We start from the raw sequence: 20,648 nt of genomic DNA on the forward strand, positions 1-20,648 counted from the left end.
GTTGAGTTTTAAGCCAGCCTTTTCACTCTCCTCTTTCACTTTCATTTGATACATGGTTCATTGTGGCTCAGACAGTAAAGAACCCACCTGCAATGCGGGAGTGGAGAAGGCAATGGCAACCCACTTCGGTGCTCTTGCCTGGAAGGTCCCATGGACGGAGGAGCCTGGGAGGCTGTGGTCCATGGGGTCGCTAAGAGTCGGACACGACTGAGTGACTTCACTTTCACTTTTCACTTTCCTGCATTGGAGAAGGAAATGGCAGCCCACTCCAGTGTTCTTGCCTGGAGAATCCCAGGGACGGGGGAGCCTGGTGGGCTGCCATCTATGGGGTCGCACAGAGTCGGACACGAGTGAAGTGACTCAGCAGCAGCAACAGCAGTGTATGTATGTCAATGTTACTTCCTCAATTTGTCACACCCTCTCCTTTTCCCCATGTGTACCCACCATTCCTTTCAAACTCTGTCTTTAATGCGGCTGACTAAAGTTATTGCAGAATGTTCAAAATCACAACAAAGGATGAAAAACAGTGTGTGCAAAATAATGATTACGAGTAAGGACTCTAGTGGCAAGACATACCTGGGTTCATGTTCCAGCTCCACAGTCTAATAACTCTATAATCTTAGTTAGATATTATACATCATATGGATGTTGTAGAAGGATAAAATTCAAACAGTGCATTGGTTCATTCAGTATCGAAACAGCCTCTCTTTCAGTAGGCACTAAAAAACAGTACTAAAATCTTTTTTAATTTAATAGAAGTTATAAAATATAAACCAACTCACCAACTTAATATTCATCTGTACAAGCAAAGTAAATTTCCACACTACTCAGCACTGTCCCCGTCACTCATTCAGTGGTGTATTTAGTCAATCAGCACAAATTTAGAATAAACTTCTCCTTGGTCCTTTAAAGGAGACTTTGACCATTAAGTGTACTTATCACAGGATATAGGTTTCAGAAGAGCCTGGTAGCTAATGGCACTAAATATAGCCTTGGGCATAGAGCTGTTTATTTTGGAAATTTGGAGGAAAGGTCACCTCAGAGTCCTCTGCGAATGTCAGCATCGCTTCCTTGAGGGTCTCTCTATAGCAGCCAGGCCACACGTGCCAGAATTCCAGTTACCTTTTAGGAAAGCACCAGCGGAAAAGGGCCGTTTGATTAAGCACCTGCAGTCCCTCAGTGCAGAGGTCCCAGAGCTAATCATGTTTATGAAGTGAGAAATTTTTAAAGAGCCTCTCAGGTTCACTGAGTGCAAGGATTAGATTCTATCTCAGAAGGGACTAGAGAAACAATTTAATGTTGATGGCATAAACTAAGCTCTGGTAAGAAGGGGAGCTCACATGGTCTGCATTTTCCTTTCCCTTCCTTTTAATATAAATCTAATTTAAAAGTGGAACTACAGTTCAGAAAGCAGTCGCAGTACTTCAGCCTTTAACTTTCAGTCCAGTCAACTCTGAGAGACAGTGAAGGACGGGGAAACCTGGCATGCTGCAGTATATGGGGTCCCAAAGAGTCGGATATGACTTGAATGACAAGAATCAGTCCCCTTTGAGATTCTCTCACTAATTTTAGATTCGCATTTGGTCTCCATCACTGATGAAAATTTACTGGACACTTATCCTTAAATGCCAAGTAAATGATGTCCCAATGGTGAGTATCAAGGAGGGTGAACAGGATGGGTTGATGGTAGAGGTTAGAAGGGTAAATAGGATGAGACGTTCTGGGGACACTCTGGGTTGCTGGACCTCTCGGGAGCACCGAGTTCCAGCACCCTGTGGTCCCCTCCGCACTCAGCATCAGGCAGGGACCTGGTCACAGCTGTGTTTACTGAGGACCTCAGATGTGCTGACCACCACACTGGAGGCTTCAGTTAGTTCTCACTGCTCTCTTCTGATATCAAATCCCTTATGATTATACAACGGAAGTGACAAATAGATTCAAGGGATTAGATCTGAGAGAGTGCCTGAACTGTGGATGGAGGTTCATGACATTGTACCGGAGGTGGTGACTAAAACCATCCCCAAGAAAAAGAAATGCAAAAAGGCAAAATGGTTGTCTGAGGAGGTCTTACAAATAGCTGTGAAAAGAAGAGAAGTGAAAGGCAAAGGAGAAAAGGAAAGATATACCCATTTGAATGCAGAGTTCCAAAGAATAGGAAGAAGAGATAAGAAAGTCTTCTTAAGTGAACAATGCAAAGAAATAGAGGAAAACAATAGAATGGAAAAGGCTAGAGATTTCTTTAAAAAAAATTAGAGATACAAAGAGAATGTTTCCTAAATAGATGGACACAATAAAGGACAGAAATGGTTTGGACCTTACAGAGGCAGAAGATATTAAGAAGAGGTGGCAAGAGTACATAGAAGAACTGTACAAAAAAGGTCTTAATAACCCAGATAACTACGATGGTGTTATCACTCACCTAGAGCCAGACATCCTGGAGTGTGAAGTCAAGTGCACCTTAGGAAGCATTACCATGAAAAAAGCTAGTGGAGGTGATGAAATTCCAGCTGAGCTAGAATTCAAATCCTAAAAGATGATGCTGTGAAAGTGTTGCACTTAATATGCCAGCAAATTTGGAAAACTCTGCAGTGGCCACAGGACTGGAAAAGGTTAGTTTTCATTCCAATCCCAAAGTGCAGTGCCAAAGAATGTTCAAACTACCTCACAAATACACTCATTTCACATGCTAGCAAAATAATGCTCAAAACCCTTCAAGCTAGGCTTCAACAGTACATGAACTGAACTTTCAGATGTACAGGTTGGGTTCAGAAAAGGTAGAGGAACCAGAGATCAAATTGCCAACGTCCATTGAATTATTGAAAAAGCAATGGAATTCCAGAAAAACATCTACTTCTGCTTCATTGTCTATGCTAAAACCTTTATGTGGATCATAAAAAACTGGAAAATTTTTCAAGTGATGGGAATAGACCACCTTACCTGCCTCCTGAGAAGCCTGTATACAGGTAAAGAAGCAACAGTTAGAACCGGACATGGAACATGAGACTGGTTCAAAATTGGGAAAGGAGTACATCAAGGCTGTATATTGTCACCCTGCTTATTTAACTTATATGCATGCAAAATGCATATAACTTATATGCATGCAAAATGCTGGGCTGGATGAAGCTCAAACTGGAATCAAGATTGCCAAGAGAAATATCAATAACCTCAGATATGCAGATGACACCACCCTTATGGCAGAAAGCAAAGAAGAACTAAAGAGCCTCTTGATGAAAGTGAAAGAGGAGAATCAAAAAGCAGGAGCTGGTTTAAACTCAAAAAACTAAGATCATGGCATCTGGTCCCATCACTTCATGGCAAATAGATGGGGAAAAAATGAAAACAGTGACAGACTATTTTCTTGGGCTGTAAAATCATTGCAGATGGTGACTGCAGCCATGAAATTAAAGGATGCTTGCTCCTTGGAAGAAAAGTTATGACAAACCTAAACTATTTTCAAAAGCAAAGACATCACTTTGCTGACAAAGGTGACACTTTGTTTGACAAAGTTAAAGCTATGGTTTTTCCAGTAGTCATGTACAGGTATGAGAGTTAAACCATAAAGACGACTGAACACTAAAGAATTGATGCTTTCGAAAACTGGCGCTGGAGAAACTCTTGAGATTCCCTTGGACAACAAGGAGATCCAACCAGTCAATCCTAGAGGAAATCAACCCTGAAGATTCCCTAGAAGGACTGATGCTAAAGCTGACACTCCAATACTTTGGCCACCTGGTGTGAAGAGCTGACTCTTTGGAAAATACCCTGATGCTGGGAAAGATTGAGGGCAGGAGGAGAAAAGAGTGACAGAGGATGAGATGGTAGGATAACATCACTGACTCAATGGACATGAGTTTGAACAAACTCCAGATGATGGTGAAGGACAGGGAAGCCTGGCGTGCTGCAGTCCATGGGGTCACAAAGAGTCGGACACGACTCAGTGACTGAACAATAACAAGAACAACAAATTACTATGCTTATTCTATAGATGAGCAAATTGAGGATCAGAGATGTTAAGAATGTTATTGAGGATCACACAGCTGGTGGAGGAAGAGTCACAATTTGAATTGAGGACTGGTGCCTTCAAAACCTCATCTCCATCCTCCATGGCCTGTTATGGGTCATCTGCACACTACAGGCCAGAACTCCAACAAAAATACCATTAGCACTATTTTGCTGAGCACCACAGCCTGCCGGACACTCAACTAGTCTGCTTACTTCTGCATTAATTCCAAAATATAACGGGGTGCAGAGTACGCTGGTTTGACTAGAAAGATCACTACACTGAAACTCCATGGAGGCAGGGGCCATGTCTATTTGGTCTCTCGTATGTCTGATGCCTTCTGCATGGCTAGTTCTCCAAATGTACCTGTTAAATGAGTGATTATGTAAATGAATTAGCACTAATTTGGAGTGGAATTCAAGGTTCAAGTTTTATCCCAAAGTGCTGTTAGGGTCTTGATTTTAGGTAAATTATTAGGCTCTCAGCCTTCGAGTTACTGTCTACAAAATGAACAAAACAGTTTCATAGCCTACCTCTAGGGCAGCAGTTCCGTATTGCTGTACCTTGGACTCACCTGTGGACCTTTGAAAACCCTTCATCCAGACTTCCCATTCCCAGAATTATGACTTAATGGGTATGACCTGGGCATTTAACAGCTCCTTGGTGGTTCTGGGGCTCCCAGGTGGCCCTAGTTGTAAAGAACCCGCCTGCCAATGCAGAAGGCGTAAGAGATGCAGGTTGGATCCCTGGGTCAGGAAGATCCCCTAGAGGAGGGCATGGCAACCCACTCCAGTCTTCTTGCCTGGAGAATCCTATGGACAGAGAAGCCTGGTGGGCTACAGTCCATAGGGTCACAAAGAGTCAGATGTGACTGAAGTGACTTGGCATGCATGCATTAGTGGTTCTGCTAGGTAGCAAAATTTGGGAACTGCTGTCATCAGGATATTCTTTTGGGGTTTTCTGATTGTCAAATATAACAAAGGAAATGCAATCACTTCATACCACCTAAAGAAGCCATCAATATAAACAGTTGTTATAAAGCCAGTCCAAAGTGACTGTGGACCTACAATTCCTGTCTCCCTCTGTCACCCTGATCGCCTGTGTGCACATTGGTCATCTGTCTCCAGGATAAAATGGTCTCCTCCTGCTCCACCTGATAGGGTGCAGAGCTGAGCTCAAGGCCCAGGAGGAGGAGGAGGGTTCAGTTAACACCAGGGTGGAACAGTTTAATGGTCATCTGCTGGACAGCTGCCCGGTAAGATGAGCCTGTCCTTAGTCGCCCTCACGTCCGGTTCTGGCATCCCCACCCAACTATCGACATGCCCCAGGCGTGCAGGTGTTGACCCAATGGCTATTCAGTGTATGTTTTATTCTCCCAGGTCATAGTTCATGTTATGGCCCGGTCTTCCCAAGCCGGGCGGGTCAAGGAGCCGCTCTGCTGCTGGAGGAAGGAAGTGGTCCTCCCCTGCCCTCAGGGGCTCCCTGCCCATCGCCTTCTCGTGCCAATCATCCGTTGAGGGCTCGCTGAGTTAGAGGGCCAACAGGGTGCCAAGAGAAATATCATTTGGATTTTAAATAATAGCCTGTTTGGAAGAGAGGGCCATGAAGCATTCAAACCACCACAGGGAATTTTGCCAACAGAATGATTCATAAGCCTTCCCGCTATCCACCTCTGTTTCCTTGTTCAGGTAGGACAAAATCCTAGAGTCGCCAAGGATTTCAGGAGCAGACGCTTCCATTTCTCTTCTGGATCGGTCCCTATGTGCCAGCTTCACGTAAACCAGCCTTCCAGTAGCAACACAATTGAAAGAGCCTTTATTCTCACATGCTTTTGATTGGTGTGTACTAGCCACATGCCCTCAGCGTGCCATTGGCCCACCTAGACTTCAATTTCCTCTTCTATAAATGGGGGTAATAACACCTGCCTGTTTGGTCTCCGATGATGTAAACCACCACATGAGACCGTGTTGGAAACAATAAAGCAGTAAAAGTATGCAAGACATGCTTGGCAAAGGAGCATGTAGTTTGTTAACATCATCCCTGCCCTCAAAAAATGTATTGTCTTGAAGGGAAAATGTGTCTTGAAGGGAAAGGAAATAAATACCATATAGTGCAATACTAAATTGCTTAGTCACAGCCTTCTAAAATATGTATATATATGCAGATGAATTTATTTAGAAATTAGAAGCAGCCTCGAAGACATAGAAAACAAACTTGTGGTTCCCAAAGGGGAAGATGGAGAGGGGTAAATGAGGAGTTTGGGAATAGGACATACACACACTTATATATAAAATAGGTCATCAACAAGGACCTACTGTGTAGCCCTAGGAACTATATTCAGTATTTTTTTTCTTTCTATAATTTATTTAGTTTTTAATTGAAGGATAACTGCTTTACAGAATTTTGTTGTTTTCTGTCAAACATCAACATGAATCAGCCATAGAAGTCACAGCCTTTTTAAAATGCCTTTCTGCCACATCTTTGAGTCTACAAAGAGTTCCCAAAGTCAGTGTTCTTACTCTATCGACACAACCACCCAGTTGTGTCAGCAAGTTCAGAGAGATGAGGTCCCTGCCCGCAGAATCACACAGCTGGAGAGTGGAGGGCCTTACCGTATCGCTTTGGTCTTACGGTCCCCCCACCAGTGTGGGCTGTGTGAGGCAGTACCTCCGAATCCTGGTCGTCATCCCATGGAAGGGGGTTGGACTGTAGGTCCCGCTGGAACCAGACGTGCGCCTGTGTGCACCTTGTAGCTGGGCAGCCTCTGCACACTTGCAGTCTGCGGCACCAAAGCCCAGGCTTCGAGCCCAGACTTGTTTAGGGTTCGTTCTCAGCTCTCTGGAGCAATGTGTCTCCTACTCTCCTTTTGGGAATTGACAGTGTGTTTCTGGATCTGTGATTGTGCCCCTGTTCACAGAAGCGTGTCTGGAAGGCCTGTGCCTCAGGTCTGTGTCTGCTAAGACTTCCCAATGCTTGTGCTTCTGAACCCCCCAAATATCCACCTCAAAGGAATGCCCAGGGGCCTTCATAAACCTGGGGTTCAGTCAGAGAGCAGCAGCCACAGTAATCTCACTTCCTATCACCAGTGGGAATCCACATCACCCTCATAAAACTCCCAAGCAAATAGAGTCATGAAAAAGTGTGCAAGAGCAGGAGGAAATGCCTTCCAGTCCCCTAACAGCTAATCAGCTTTAATTGTACGGTTTCGCAGCTGACTGCCCCCAGCCATGGCTCCTCTCTGCTGTTGCAGCTGATTGGTGGAGGAGACTGGCCACAGCATAAGCCTTCAGCTCAGAGCATGACGTAATGGTGGTGGAACAGAAACCCTTACTGTTACACGTGTGTCTGCCGATCCTTCCTTCCAGCAGCGACACTGCTCAAAGGAAACATGCTACGTGTATGTCATGGGCCAAGCACATAACCTCAGCAGCACAGCACACCTGTTTTTCTCATAGGCTGATGGGCCCGGAGCTGATACAGAGGAGCACTTAGCAGTGGCCGAACCACTAAGGTAACTGGCTGTATTTGAAGAAGCAGAATAATTCTACTTCCAATCAAATCAAAGTCAACTCAGTCGGAGGTGTTAGTCGCACACTCGTGTCCACCTCTTTGTGACCCCGTGGACTGCAGCCCGCCAGTCTCCTCTGTCCGTAGGATTCTCCAGGCAGGAATACTGGAGTGGCTAGCCATTCCCTTCTCCAGGGAATCTTCCCAAACCAGGGACTGAGCCCAGGTCTCCCGCATTGCTGGCGGATTGTTTACCGTCTGAGCCACCGGGAGGCTCAACTCAGTCAACAACCTGTTTAACCTGGCCACTCTCAGGAGCCGTTCAGAGCAAAGAGTGTGAACTTTGAAACATATGGGTCTGGGTTTTGCTCCTGGGTCTTCTATCCACCTGCTGTGTGACCTTGCCTAACTACCTTTCTATCCTCAGTTTTCTAGTCCATAAAATGGGGATAACATCATAGGATTGTTAACTCAGGGTCGCTGTGGGGATTAAATAAGACGATCAGTACAAAGTGCCTGTCTCAGTGCCTGACCTAACCCTGTGGGTGCACTTGTTATTGCTATTGGTGATGATATTGTTGTGCTTCAGCCTGTATTAGCTGCTTCAAAGTGTCTAGTTTGCACTACCCCACGTTTGTTAATTAACTGATGCCCAAGAAATCAAGCAGAAAATGCCCTTCGTGTGCTGAAATGTATGGCACTGACTCTAAGAGAGAGGGGAGAGCTGGATGAGGAAGGGTAGCAGGGAAGACCTCCTGGAGGAGGTGGCCTCGACTGGGGATTGGAAGATGCAAGAGGGAAGCAGTCAGAGCATGCCGGGCAGGGGTCCTGATGTGAACCAGAGTGTGACAGGCAGAGTGAGCGCACCTGCTGGGGGCGGGGGCAGTTTGATGTGGGGACCGCACGGGGCCACAGAGGCAGGAGCCTGGCCTGAGCCATCAGAGGCATGACTACGCTGGATGTGGTGACGTCCCTTCAGCCCCCTCTGCCGGACGAGCTCCCGACCACCCTCCAGGGTTTGTCTTCAGCATCGGTACTGAGCCTCATGAACAGATAACAATGATAATAATGAGAATATTGGTGTTCCCTGAGCACATCCTGCGTGCCAGTACCCGTGCTGAGTATTTCACACGCGGTATTTCAGTGAATCCCACCACACGTGACATGGGCCGCATCCCATTTCCGAGGTCGGAGCAGTGCCCTGCCCAAGGCGGAGGCCCCGGATCACCTGTACACATTAATCCACGTGTCTTTGCCGGTCGACCCAGAAGCGCATTTCTTTTTGGGCTGCCTAACGGGGTACACCTTGGCACAAAGTAGAAACTCATAGATGTTTGAAGAATGAGTGAAAAGAGAGTGTCAAGTGTCCAGCAGGACTCTGGAGCCAGAGGCAATAGGAAGATTGCCAAGAGGGGCAGGGAGCCCTCCAGTGGGGAAAGCTTAGTTTGTGAGGAGCTGGGCACTGGGAAGCCTGGGTCTCTGGACGGCAGGAGCTGGGACGGGCCCGGCCTGACAGGCTCATTGCCTTCGAGCCACTTGCTGGTGTGCATGCTCAATTGCTAAGTCGTGGCCGTGGACTATAGCCCACCAGGCTCCTCTGTCCATGGGATTTTCCAGGCAAGAATACTGGAGTGGGTTGTCAATTCCTTCTCCAGAGGATTTGATGCTGGGATCTACTTAAATGTCTTATCTCTGGTGCCAGTCTCTGATGCCAATAAGTTTTGTTTGTCCTGGGTTGAGCCCACGGGTGGAATTCAGCGGCTGGGCCAGAGATGCTCATTCAGGGAAGAGGATATGATAGGTAAGGTCAGGGGTGATGGCTGAAAGCTTAACCCTGCTGTAGCATAGGCACCGACCAATCAAAACAGTCCCAGACCTTTAGTGCTATAGCGGGATCTTGAAGCCACCCGTTTTGTCAAACGTTAACCCATTGTTTGTTGATCTTGGGGAGGTTCCAAAGGTTCCCTGGGAGAAGCCAAAGCTGGTTGGGTGGGGCACCTGGCTGGGGGGAGTAGTCGAGAAGTGGCTCTGTAGCAATTCAAATATTTTTAAAGAGTCACAACTGGTAGATTCCTATCGGTGTGTCTTGGCTGAACACCCCAAGGTCACTTTCTGCTAAGAGAATCAGCCATTTTTCAAAACCCACTTTTCCTGTTTTGAAGATTTTGTTAAAACTTGATGATATGGGGCTTCCCTGGTGGTCCAGTGGTTAATAGTCTGCCTTGCGATGCAAGGGACACCGGTTAAACCCCTGGTCCAGGAAGATCCCACATGCTGCAAAGCATCTAAGCCCGAAAGCCAAGCCCACATGCTGCAACTCCTGAAGCCCAGGCACCTGGAGCCACAAGAGAAGCCACCACAGTGAGGAGCCCAAACCCTGAAATCGAGGCTAAGCCCTGCTCACCGCAGCCAGAGGAAGCCTGCATGCAGCAGTGAAGACCCAGCGCAGCCAAAAGATCAAATAAAAAATCTGTAACAACAAAAACTGGATGATGTGACCCAACACTTTATTTGACTAGACATACAGAAACCATAAATTCTCAGGGCAGTGAGAAGGATTAAGGACTACCCCCACGCCCCTGCCACTATCAACTTCTCCATGTTGTACAAACCCTACTCCTAACTTAGGGCTCCTGGTATCCCTTGTGGAAATTATCCAGGCCAAGAGCCTGAGTGCTTTCTCTTATAGAGTTCTAATACTTTTCCCTTGCAACCTAATGAATCATTTTGTGCCTGTCCTATTTTGGAAGCCACAGTAAAGCTAAAGTACCTGCATTTCTTCTCTGCAAACGTAAATCTGAGGTTGCCTTAACATTAGTTTCAGGGTGAAAAGAAACTTATAGTTTCAGGGTAATTAATCCCTGAAATTACCAGTTGCTAAACAGTCATACTTTTTCCTAAAATACCAAAGAAGCTGGTGGCAGTCAGCCAAGAGAAACAGCCTTGTAGAGAGACTCAAACTGTTATTTAAAGCCAAGTGGTCATTAACAAAGATGATGTCATAATTAAATGTCCTGGCCTGCCTGGGATCCTGGATCCAAGGAAAGACAATTCCAGTCTTTACTAAACTAGTGAAAACTCACCTGCCTAATAGTGTTCAGTGAAAGTACGAGATGTTTCCTGCAAAAGGATCAGGATCTCGGTGTCGTACCAAGCTTGCAGAAGTGATGGCCAGCACAGGGAACTTGTGAACTGGTGACTTTGGGCTTTGATGACGAAAATAGTGGGAATTGCATGTGCCCAGAGTGCTTTGCAAAGTGCCATGAGTCATATTTTCAGAGTCAAGCCTATCCTAAGATAGGTTTTTCTTACAGTTCCAGCAGTTCTTCTGAAAGGAGGAACAATTCCTCAGGATTTTTATAAGCTGAGTCATCATTGCTACTTTATAAAAACATAATCACAGCACAGAACTCGTAGTTTTAGAGATTCCCAACTTACAAAACAAAAACGAAGAGGAATTGGGATTAGCCAAGGAATCTAACTTTTATTTACTTTTTCCCTCTATTTCTCTTTTTTTCCCACCCTTCCTTCACCCGCACCATCCCAACTCACATTTTCTGAGGTCCATCTCGCCAAGGTCCTGGCAGGGTACACACTATATAAGTGGCAAAGATGCAGCCGCTCCTGAATAGAGACGCAGACGGAGGAAACAGACATGTGGACACGAGGTGGGGGGATGAATTGAGATTGGAGTTGATGGATGTGCACATGTGGCTCGTGGGAAGCTGCTGTGTATCACAGGGAGCTCAGCGTGGTCTTCTGTGGTGACCTAGAGGGGTGGGATGGTGGCGGGCAGGAGAGAGGTCCAAGATGGAGGAGATACATGTACACATATAGCGGATTCACTTCATTGGGCAGCAGAAGCTAACACAGCACTGTAAAGTAACTGCACCCCAATTCTTTTTAAAAAATGCAGCCTGTGATCAAATCTTGGTTCTGTCACTTACCTCTAGTCAAAGAAATCATCAGGAAAAAGGTTATTGCACCAAATGGTTGTAAGATGCATCCTGGTTTAAGAAACGATAAAATATGGGTCAATAGCTGTGCAACTTCAGGAGCTTCGAATAACGTCTTCTGCTCAGTTGTGTCCTCTGTACCGTAGAGGGTGCAAAACCTCCTCACAAGGTGATTGTTAAGGATGGAGTGAGATTGGGTATTTATTAGTCCTTAGAACTGATGATAGCGTCAGCTAGGTGGGATGATCAGTATATGGACTTGAATCGCCCTGTTATTGTTAAATTCCCTGTAAAGGCTCAGTGGTAAAGAACCTGCCTCCCAATGCAGGAGACCTGTGTTCGATCCCTGAGTCAGGAAGATCCCCTGGAGAAGGAAATAGCAACCCACTCCAGTATTCTTGCCTGGGAAATCCCATGGACAGAGGAGCCTGGCAGGCTATATAGTCCATGGGGTCACAAAAGAGTCGGACATGACTTCGCGACTGAACAACAAGAAGCGCTTGTACTCATTGTAGATGAGGTATTTTCCAGCTGGTGGGAGAGTGAGAAGAGTTGGTGCTTCCTACCCATTCAAGCTTCTCTCCCCAAGGAAATCTGGGGAAGCTAGACAGCCATAAGTGTCAGTTAGTTTTTACTTATCATCTACACAGCCTTCGCTTCTACAAAGAACCTTGCATTACCTGAGACTCGTTATGAAGAGAGGGCTTAACCCACGTTGCCCCAGGCATCATCAGCCTTGACTACAGTGGGGGTCGTAAGAGCAGTATTAATTAATGATTTAATTAATTAAGAACTGTTCTCAGTCCCCTACACAACCCTCCCCCCTTGGGGATTCTGGTCCCTTCCTTGTTAATGTCTGCCACCCACGGAGCCACTCTGGGGCTCACTGCTTCGGCCACTGCCAGGATAAGAAGGTTGAGGAAGCCTACACTGGCTTCTAGGCAGTTCCAGGGCAGCCCTCGTTCAGCAGAGCCACCCGGAGTCCTACGTGGAAGAGGTGTCTTTTTTCGCCGGGTGTTGCTCTTCATCACTTTAGGATAAAGGCAGGGCAGTTGGGGAGCTCATGTCCCCCAGTATCCCTTATGAGAACAGTTCCTGCACTTCTGCCCGCAGACACCGTCTCCAGAGGGTTTAACTGGGCCAGGGAGCAGATTCCATGACGGCTTACTTACCCCTGCGTCTCCCTGCCGGTGCCCAAACCAGAAAGGGCCATTCTGTGCAAGACATTGGTCAGAGAGTGAAAAGGCAAGCCTCAGACTGGAAGAAATATTTACAAAACACACGTCTGATGCAGGACTTGTACCCAAAATATGCAAAGAATTCTTTTAAAACAGCTTTATTGAGTTACAATTCACATACCATACAATTCATTCATTTTTAGGATACAGCTCAGTGGTTTTTGGACATAATCTGGTTTTAACTTTTTAAGTTGTGGTCGAGTATATAGATATAAAACAAAATTTGGCTAAACCATTTTTAAGTGTACAGTTAAGTGGCATTAAGTACATTCATAATGTTGTGCAACCATCATTACTATCCATTTCCAAAACTTTTTCATTGCCCTAAGTAGAAACTCTGTTACCATTAAGTAATAACTCACCCAAGGCTTCCCCACCACCCATCCTTTAGTAATCTCTAATCTACTTTCTGCCTTGATGAATTTGTCTATTCTAGATATTTCCTGTAAGTGGAATCATATAATATTTGTCCTCTTGTATCTGGCTTATTTCATTTAGCATAATGTTTTCAAGGTTCATCCATGAAGTAGCATGTATCAGAACTTCATTCCTTGTTATGTTTGAATAATTTTTATTGTATGTATACACATTTTGTTTATCCATTCATGTGTTGATTCCACCTTTGGCTGTGGTGAATAATACTGCAGTGAACATCTGTTTTAGTTTCTGGAATGGAATTGTTGGGATCATATGGTAATTCTGTTCAGCTTTTTGAAGAAATTGGAAACCATTTTCCCACAGAGGCTGCAACACTTTACATTGCTACCAGCAAAGTACAGGAGTTTCAGTTTCTCCACATCTTCACCAACACTTATTATTTACTTTTTTTTTTTAATTACAGCCATCCTAGTGGGTGTGAAATGGTTATCTCAGTGTAGTTTTGATTTGATTTTCCCTGATGGCTAATGGGCTTCCCTAGTAGCTTAGACAGTAAAGCATCCGCCTGCAATGCAGGAGACCTGGGTTTGATCCCTGGGTTGGGACGATCCCCTGGAGGAGGGCAGGGCAAGCCATTCCAGTATCCTTGCCTGGAAAATCCCATGGACAGAAGCCTTGCAGGCTGCAGTCCATGGGGTTGCAAAGAGTTGGACACGACTGAGTGACCAACATACACACAACGACTAATGATAGGCTTCCCAAGTGGCTCAGTGGTAAAGAATCCACCTGCCAATGCAGGAAACAGGGGTTCCATCCCCGGGTGGGGAAGATCCCCTAGAGAAGGAAATGGCAACCCACTGTAGTATTCTTGCCTGGGAAATCCCATGGACAGAGGAACCTGGCAGGCTGCAGTTTGTGGGGTTACAAAAGAGACGGACAAGATTTAGCAACTAAACAACCATGACTAATGATGCTGTATATTTTTTCATGTGCTATTGGCCATTTGTATATCTTCCTTGGAGAAATATCTAAGTCATTTGCCCATTTTTTACTTGGGTTGCTTTTCTTTTTGTTGTGTATTGTATAAATTATAGATTCTGAATATTAAGCCATTATTAGACCTGTGATTTCCAAATATTTTCTCTCATTTTTTAGGCTGTATTTTCCCTTCCTTGGCAGTGTTCCTTTATGCACAAAAGTTTTTAGATGGAGTCAGTTTATCTAATTTTTTCTTTATTGCCATTTTGGTGCATATCTAAGAATCCATAGTCAAACCCAAGGTCATTAAGATTTACCCCTGTGTTTTCTGTAAGAGTTTTATGATTTTAGTTCTTATATTTAGGCTGTTGATCCATTTGAATTAATTTTTGTTTTGGTGTGAAGTAGGAATCCACTTGAATTCTTCTGCATGTGGCAATCCAGTTGTCCCAGCACCCATTCTTGAAGACACTATTCTTTCTCCATTGAATGAAATTGGCATCCTTGTCAAAAACCAATTTTCATAGATGTATGAATTTATTTCTGAATTTTTGATTCTTTTCTATTGATCTGTATGTACTTATGCCAGTACCACACTGTTTTAATTACTGTAGTTTTATATTAAGTTTTGAAATATTCTTTTTAAAAATGGTTTTGGTTGTTCAGGGTGCCTTGCTATTCAGTATGAATTTGAAAATTGACTTTCCTATTTCTGCAAAAGAGGCCATTCAAATTTTGATAGGGATTGCATTAAAACTGCAGATCTAAGAACTATTAAAACTAAACAATAAGAAAAAAAGAGTAAAAAAGGCAAGAATTTTTTAACAATACTGCTCTAAGAAAATGTACAGGTTAAAAATAAGCATATTAAAAAAATGTTCAATATCCTATGTCAATGGGGAGTTACAAATTCAAGCAATGATAACACACCACTACATATGGTGGGTTATATCCCATGGGGTCTCAAAGAGTCGGACACAACTCAGCGACTCACACACACACACATATCTATTACAAAGACTAGAATTTTTAAAACTGACAATACCAATTGCTGGAGAGGAGGTGGAACAACAGAAACTCATTCGTTGCTGGTGGGAGTGCAAAGTTTTACAGCCTCTTTAGAAAACAGTTTGGCAGTTTCTTAAAAAGCTAAATATAATCTTACCATGCATGCTCAGTCGCTTCAGTCGTGTCTGACTCTTTGCGACCCCGTGGACTCTAGCCCACCAGGCTCCTCTGTCCGTGGGATTCTCCAGGCAAGAATACTGGAGTGGATTGCCATGCCCTCCTCCCGGGGAATCTTCCCGACCCAGGGATTGAACTCCTGTCTCTTTTGTCTCCTGCATTGGCAGGTGGGTTCTTTACCACCAGCGCCACTTGGGAAGCCCCGCAAGGGATACAGAGCCAACTAAAACAGTTTTTGATGGCCAAAACTGAAACAGTTTGAGCAAAAAAAATTAGACAGTATTGGATCATAACCCAGAGCATAAAACAAATAGCCATGAGTTCATTCTAATATAAATAAATTACTGAATAAATAAATAAGTGAGGGAGTAGAGACAAATCTCCTATTTCGAAGAAGTCCAAGAAAGGCATAACTTCACCGTGGAGAGACCTGGCAAGCACTTCTTCAGCCAGGTGATCTTGGTCAACAGGAACAATGATAACTTGTGTTGCTCATATGTGCCTTGATCTAATGTGATAAAAATGGCACTTTACTTCTGTGGGCTTCCTCCTCAAAACCCATTAGCCCACTTCGGTCATGAGAGAAACATGACACTAATTCCAGTGGAGGGAGAGCGTACAAAATACCTGAGCAGTCTCCCTTAAAACACCCCAAGGTCATCAAAACCAAGGAGGCGCTGAGAGACTGTCAGAGCCAGGAGGAGCCCCAGGAGACCTGATGACTACATGGAATGTGGGATCCTGGATGGGATCCTAAAAGAACAATGAAAAAAGAAACAGGTGAAAAAAAAAACAACTAGGAAATCTGAATAAACCAGGGGCTTTATTTAATAATAATGTGTCACTGTTGATTCATTAATTCTAACAAATGTACCGAAGGGATGGAAGATATTACTAATAGGGCAAACTGCATGAGGAGATATAAGGGAACTCGGTACTATCTTGTCAATTTTTCTATAAATCTAAAACTGTTCTGGGGACTTCCCTGTTGATCCAGTGGCAAAGACTGTGCTCCCAATGCAGGGGCCCCGGGTTCGATCGCTGGTCGGGGAAGTGAATCCCACATGCTACAACTAAGATCCAGAGCACCCAAATGAATAACAGAAAATAAATAAATGTTAAAAAAAGAAAACTGTTCTAAAAATAGAATACATTTTTAAAAGCAAGTATAAACCAAAAAACTCTGGTAATATACATGTTTTCCATGTTTTTGTAAGAGGAAGCTAGCTAGACTCCAGAAGCGCCAAGATGACTGATGCAGGATGGCCCGGCTACTCAAAAGGCAGCGGTGGGCTCTGAGCCTGGGGCTGTCGCTGCTGAGTCTCAGCACTGTTGGCGGGTCTGGGGATGGAACCTCCGCTGCTCTGGGTTTCCTGCACACCCACTTACGTGCATGTGTGTCTTTCCTGCTCTCCCCAGGGCATGGCCTTTACGCTTGAGGAGAGGCTGCAGCTTGGGATCCACGGCCTCATCCCGCCCTGCTTCCTGAGCCAGGACGTCCAGCTCCTCCGGGTCATGAGATACTACGAGCGGCAGCAGAGTGACCTGGACAAGTGAGTGCTGGACGTCTGTCCTCTCACCCGGGCGCCGGGCTCCGCTGTCTCCTGCGGGCCTCAGACGGTGTTCTGGACACTAGCTGGGAAAGGCCGAGAGCCCCGAGAGAGCCCAGACCCAGCCTTGCCTTCTACAGGGTGATGGCCTCCCTGAGAGCCAGGGCTTGTTATGATCGAGCCATGGTCCGTGTGTCCCGGGAGGACTGAGAAGTTTGCCTGAACTCCGACAGTGGGATCTGGTTGGGCCTTCTGGAAGTGATGAAATCAGAGTCAGCCCAGGAAGCACCAATAGTACCAATGGAAGTACCAATGGACGTCAGCATTCAGCATCAGGGTTCACGGAAGGATTTCACTCAGTGGGAAGGAGGGGAGCAGAAATGTAGGAGTATACGTAAAGAATCTGATACAGCTGAGCATGCACGCACGTAGAGAAGACAATTGTGGACACAGCAGCGAAAGGGGAGGGTGGGACAAACAGAAACTTAGAATGGATAGCTAGTGGGAAGTTGCTGGAACACAGGGAGCTCAACCCAGTGCCCTGTGACAACCTAGAGGCGTGGGATGGGGGTGGGGGTGGGAGGGAGGTTCGAGAGGGAGAAGACATATGTGTACTTATGGCTGATTCACGCCATATGGCAGAAACCAACACAACATTGTAAAGCAATTATCCTCCAAGTAAAAAAAAATTTTTAATCTATAGTTAAAAAAAAACCCACAGGGACAGATGGGTTAAGGTAGTGGCACATGGCCCAGGTTCCTGGAATAAAAGGACCGCGGTGGAACAGAGGGGAAATGGACAGGGTCACAAGGAGGACCTGGGAGGCCATCCGTTGGAGGTTTAGGGAGAGCCCCGCCTCCCCTCTGGTTTCTCCCGGTGGGGATGTCGACAGGAAGAGTCAGTGGGTGTTCACAGGGTCAGGTTTATCTGTCTTACTAAAGAAGGTAGTGACCTTGCAGGTCTCATGGCTATGAACTGGCACAGCCAGGGTTTGCACACAGACAATTACCTCCAAAGTCTGTGCTTTGAACCTCTCTGCTCCCCCATAGCTAAGAGGCAGTGAAGCTTAGTGGCTGCAAAACTAGCCTGAGTTCAGATCCTCATTCTGTTATCACTTAAGAGCAAAAGTTCCTTAGTCCGAAATGAAATTCGCCTACCTAAGGATATTAAACCCTAAAAATCAAAGTCTAGAATCCTCCCCTTTCCAGTTCTTTCCAGCTCGATGGGCCTCACTCACATGGGAAGGTGTGCCAGGCTCAAGGGGAAACGGATGTGCCTGATCCTGTGAGCTCAAGGGAGCGTGCTCCTGATGACCTCCCATTCATTATGGGAGCCCCTCATTTCAGCAGGAGCTTAGGGGGACAGGCTAAGGAGGCTCCCCAGCTTATGGGTAAAGACAGTGGTGTGCTGGTAAGTGTTTCGAGGACCGGTTCTGGGGCCAGGGGGTGAGGATTTAAAGCATTTGCCAATTTCCATGGTATAGATACTCCCACCATGGTCAATTTCAGCTTATCAACTTGACATCACTGAATGTGGAGTTGAGAAGAGATGTGTACTAGTGGCCACTGAGTAAGGGAATCGTTACACTTGGAATGAGCTAAGATCCTGACTCTTCTAAGCATAAATCCCCTTTCCTAAGTAAAAGTGGCTTCTAGGGCATAGTAACAGACCAATGCCTTTGCTGAGGAAGAAGAGGCTGAAGCCCCAAGAAGTCACAGGACTTCCTCAAGGTCACGCAGCTCGCCAACAGCAGAGCTGGGATTCACACCCAGGAACCTGACACCTCGCCCAGGGATCAGTCCCCTGTCAGATCATTTCTGTCACGCCACTCCATGCCAGGGCCTCTTGCACCCTCATTCTCTCTCCCAAACTTAAAGGTTGTGATATCAGCTGCCACTTACATGGTGGCTCAGCTGTAAAGAAATCACCCGCAACGCAGGAGCTGCAGGAGATGCGCGTTCAGTCCCTGGGTCGGGAAGGTTCCCTGGAGGAGGGCTTTGCAACCCACTCCAGTGTTCTTGCCTGGAGAATCCCATGGACAGAGGAGCCTGGTGGGCTACAGTCCATGGGGTCGTAGAGACTCAGACTCGACTGAGCAACTAACACTTTCCCTTTCACACTTTACTGGGAGTTTCAGTCCCTCGGTTTTTTTTCTCCCAGACTGTTCAGTGTGAAGTGTAAATGAAAGGCCCTTTTCCTGGCTTACTGATTTCAGGCTTCAGGAAGTAGGCATGTTTGCAACATGCTTCCTGAGATCACTTGGTGCTCAAACACTTGTGAACTCTGCTTGTGACAGGAACCAGGCCTGTGTGACAGGAAGGACCAGTTCATATATCACCAGTCTGCCTAGCACTTTCCCCGACCTTCCCCCAGCCCCAGAATGCTGTTATTCTGCTGTTGTTCATTACTGTCCACATAATTATAACCTAACTAGCCATCTTGCATCATGGCTGAGAGCACAGATTCTGGAGTCAGATTGCTTAGGTTCAGATCTCTTGGTGAATTATTTCACTTCTCTGTGCCTTGATTGTCTCTAAAATGGCCAGATAGCAATTATATCCCAATAAAAAAATAAAATGACCAGAATTATATTACCCACCTTACAAGTCATTGGGGCTTCCCTGGTGGCCCAGATGGTTAAGAATCTCTATGCAATACAGGAAACGTGGGTTCGATCCCTGGGTCCAGAAGATAACACTGGAGAAGGGAATGGCAACCCACTCCAGAATTTTTGTCTGGAAAATCCCATAAACAGAAGAGCCTAGCAGGCTGCAGTCCATGGGGTCGCAAAGAGTCGGACATAACTGAGCAACTAAGCACACATCCAAGTCATTGGGAGGCATGTTCCCCGTGTCAGATTAGTTAATGAAACTGTTGAGAATGGCACCTACAGCGTGTGTGATAATAAGGGCCATTGTTGTTGTTGTTGTTGTTGTTAGTCACTCAGTCGTGTCCGACTCTCGGTGACCCCATGGACGTCATAAGGCAGGTCATATTCTCCACATTTCATAGGTGATGAAACTGATGCTTAGAGATGGTGATTTGCCCGTGAAGGTGCCGTTGCAAGTAGCTGAGAGTGGGAGCCCTGGGTTTCTACGTCGAGGGCCATCTGTGCTGCCGTGCGGGATGTTCATGTCATCAGCTTGGTTCTTGCCTCTTCTCCTAAGGTACATCATCCTCATGACCCTCCAGGACCGGAACGAGAAGCTCTTCTACCGCGTGCTGACCTCAGACGTGGAGAAGTTCCTGCCCATCGTGTACACGCCCACCGTGGGACTGGCCTGCCAGCACTACGGCCTGACCTTCCGCAGACCCCGGTGAGCGGCCTGGGGCCAGGGCTCTGGGAGGGGCCGTCTCCTGGCGGGTAATCTGTCTTCCCTCTGGCCTTGCTTGCTGGGACCCTAGAGGTGCTTCCTGGGAGGAAGCAGCCCAGCAAGACGTTTGTTTTGAGCTTTTGCTCTGGGAAATGAGCCCATGTGCAGAGAGGTGAGCTGAGACAGTGTCTAGCAAGGGGACCTCAGAGCCTCTCCACCTCCAAATAAGAAACACCCAACATGTTGTTCAGAGTTGGCCCGGGAGGTATTTCAGCTTGTTCTTCTCTCCTTTATCTACCCACCACTGCCTCCCTCCCCCCTCCAAACCCCACTTTCCCAGTCATCTCCACAGTGCAGACAGCTCTCCTGCTAATTCGGGTCAATGAATAATGGAGTGCAGGATACCAGAGACTGAATTCTTTTGCTGATTCAAAGAAGCAGCATTCCTTTATTTGGGCTCGACTCAGATTCCACTCAAAATGTCACTTTATTTGGCAAAAATCTGGCACGGCATTTTCTTTCAAAGCCAAAGAATTTTGGG

At 46.0% G+C, this 20,648-nt stretch overlaps 1 protein-coding gene across 3 annotated transcripts in view; it reads left to right on the forward strand.

The window, feature by feature from the left end:
- The window catches only part of ME3 (malic enzyme 3), a 223,911-nt gene that overhangs the window by 87,381 nt on the left and 115,882 nt on the right, over positions 1-20,648 (forward strand). For all 3 annotated transcript variants that reach the window (XM_070457156.1, XM_020881253.2, XM_070457155.1), the window contains exons 3-4: positions 16,662-16,795; positions 19,961-20,110. In XM_070457156.1, the coding sequence (XP_070313257.1) occupies positions 16,662-16,795; positions 19,961-20,110 (284 nt within the window). The remainder of the gene's footprint in view (positions 1-16,661; positions 16,796-19,960; positions 20,111-20,648) is intronic.

This window comes from Odocoileus virginianus, chromosome 28 (genome assembly GCF_023699985.2).
Source record: "Odocoileus virginianus isolate 20LAN1187 ecotype Illinois chromosome 28, Ovbor_1.2, whole genome shotgun sequence".
Classification (NCBI taxonomy): Eukaryota; Metazoa; Chordata; class Mammalia; order Artiodactyla; family Cervidae; genus Odocoileus; species Odocoileus virginianus.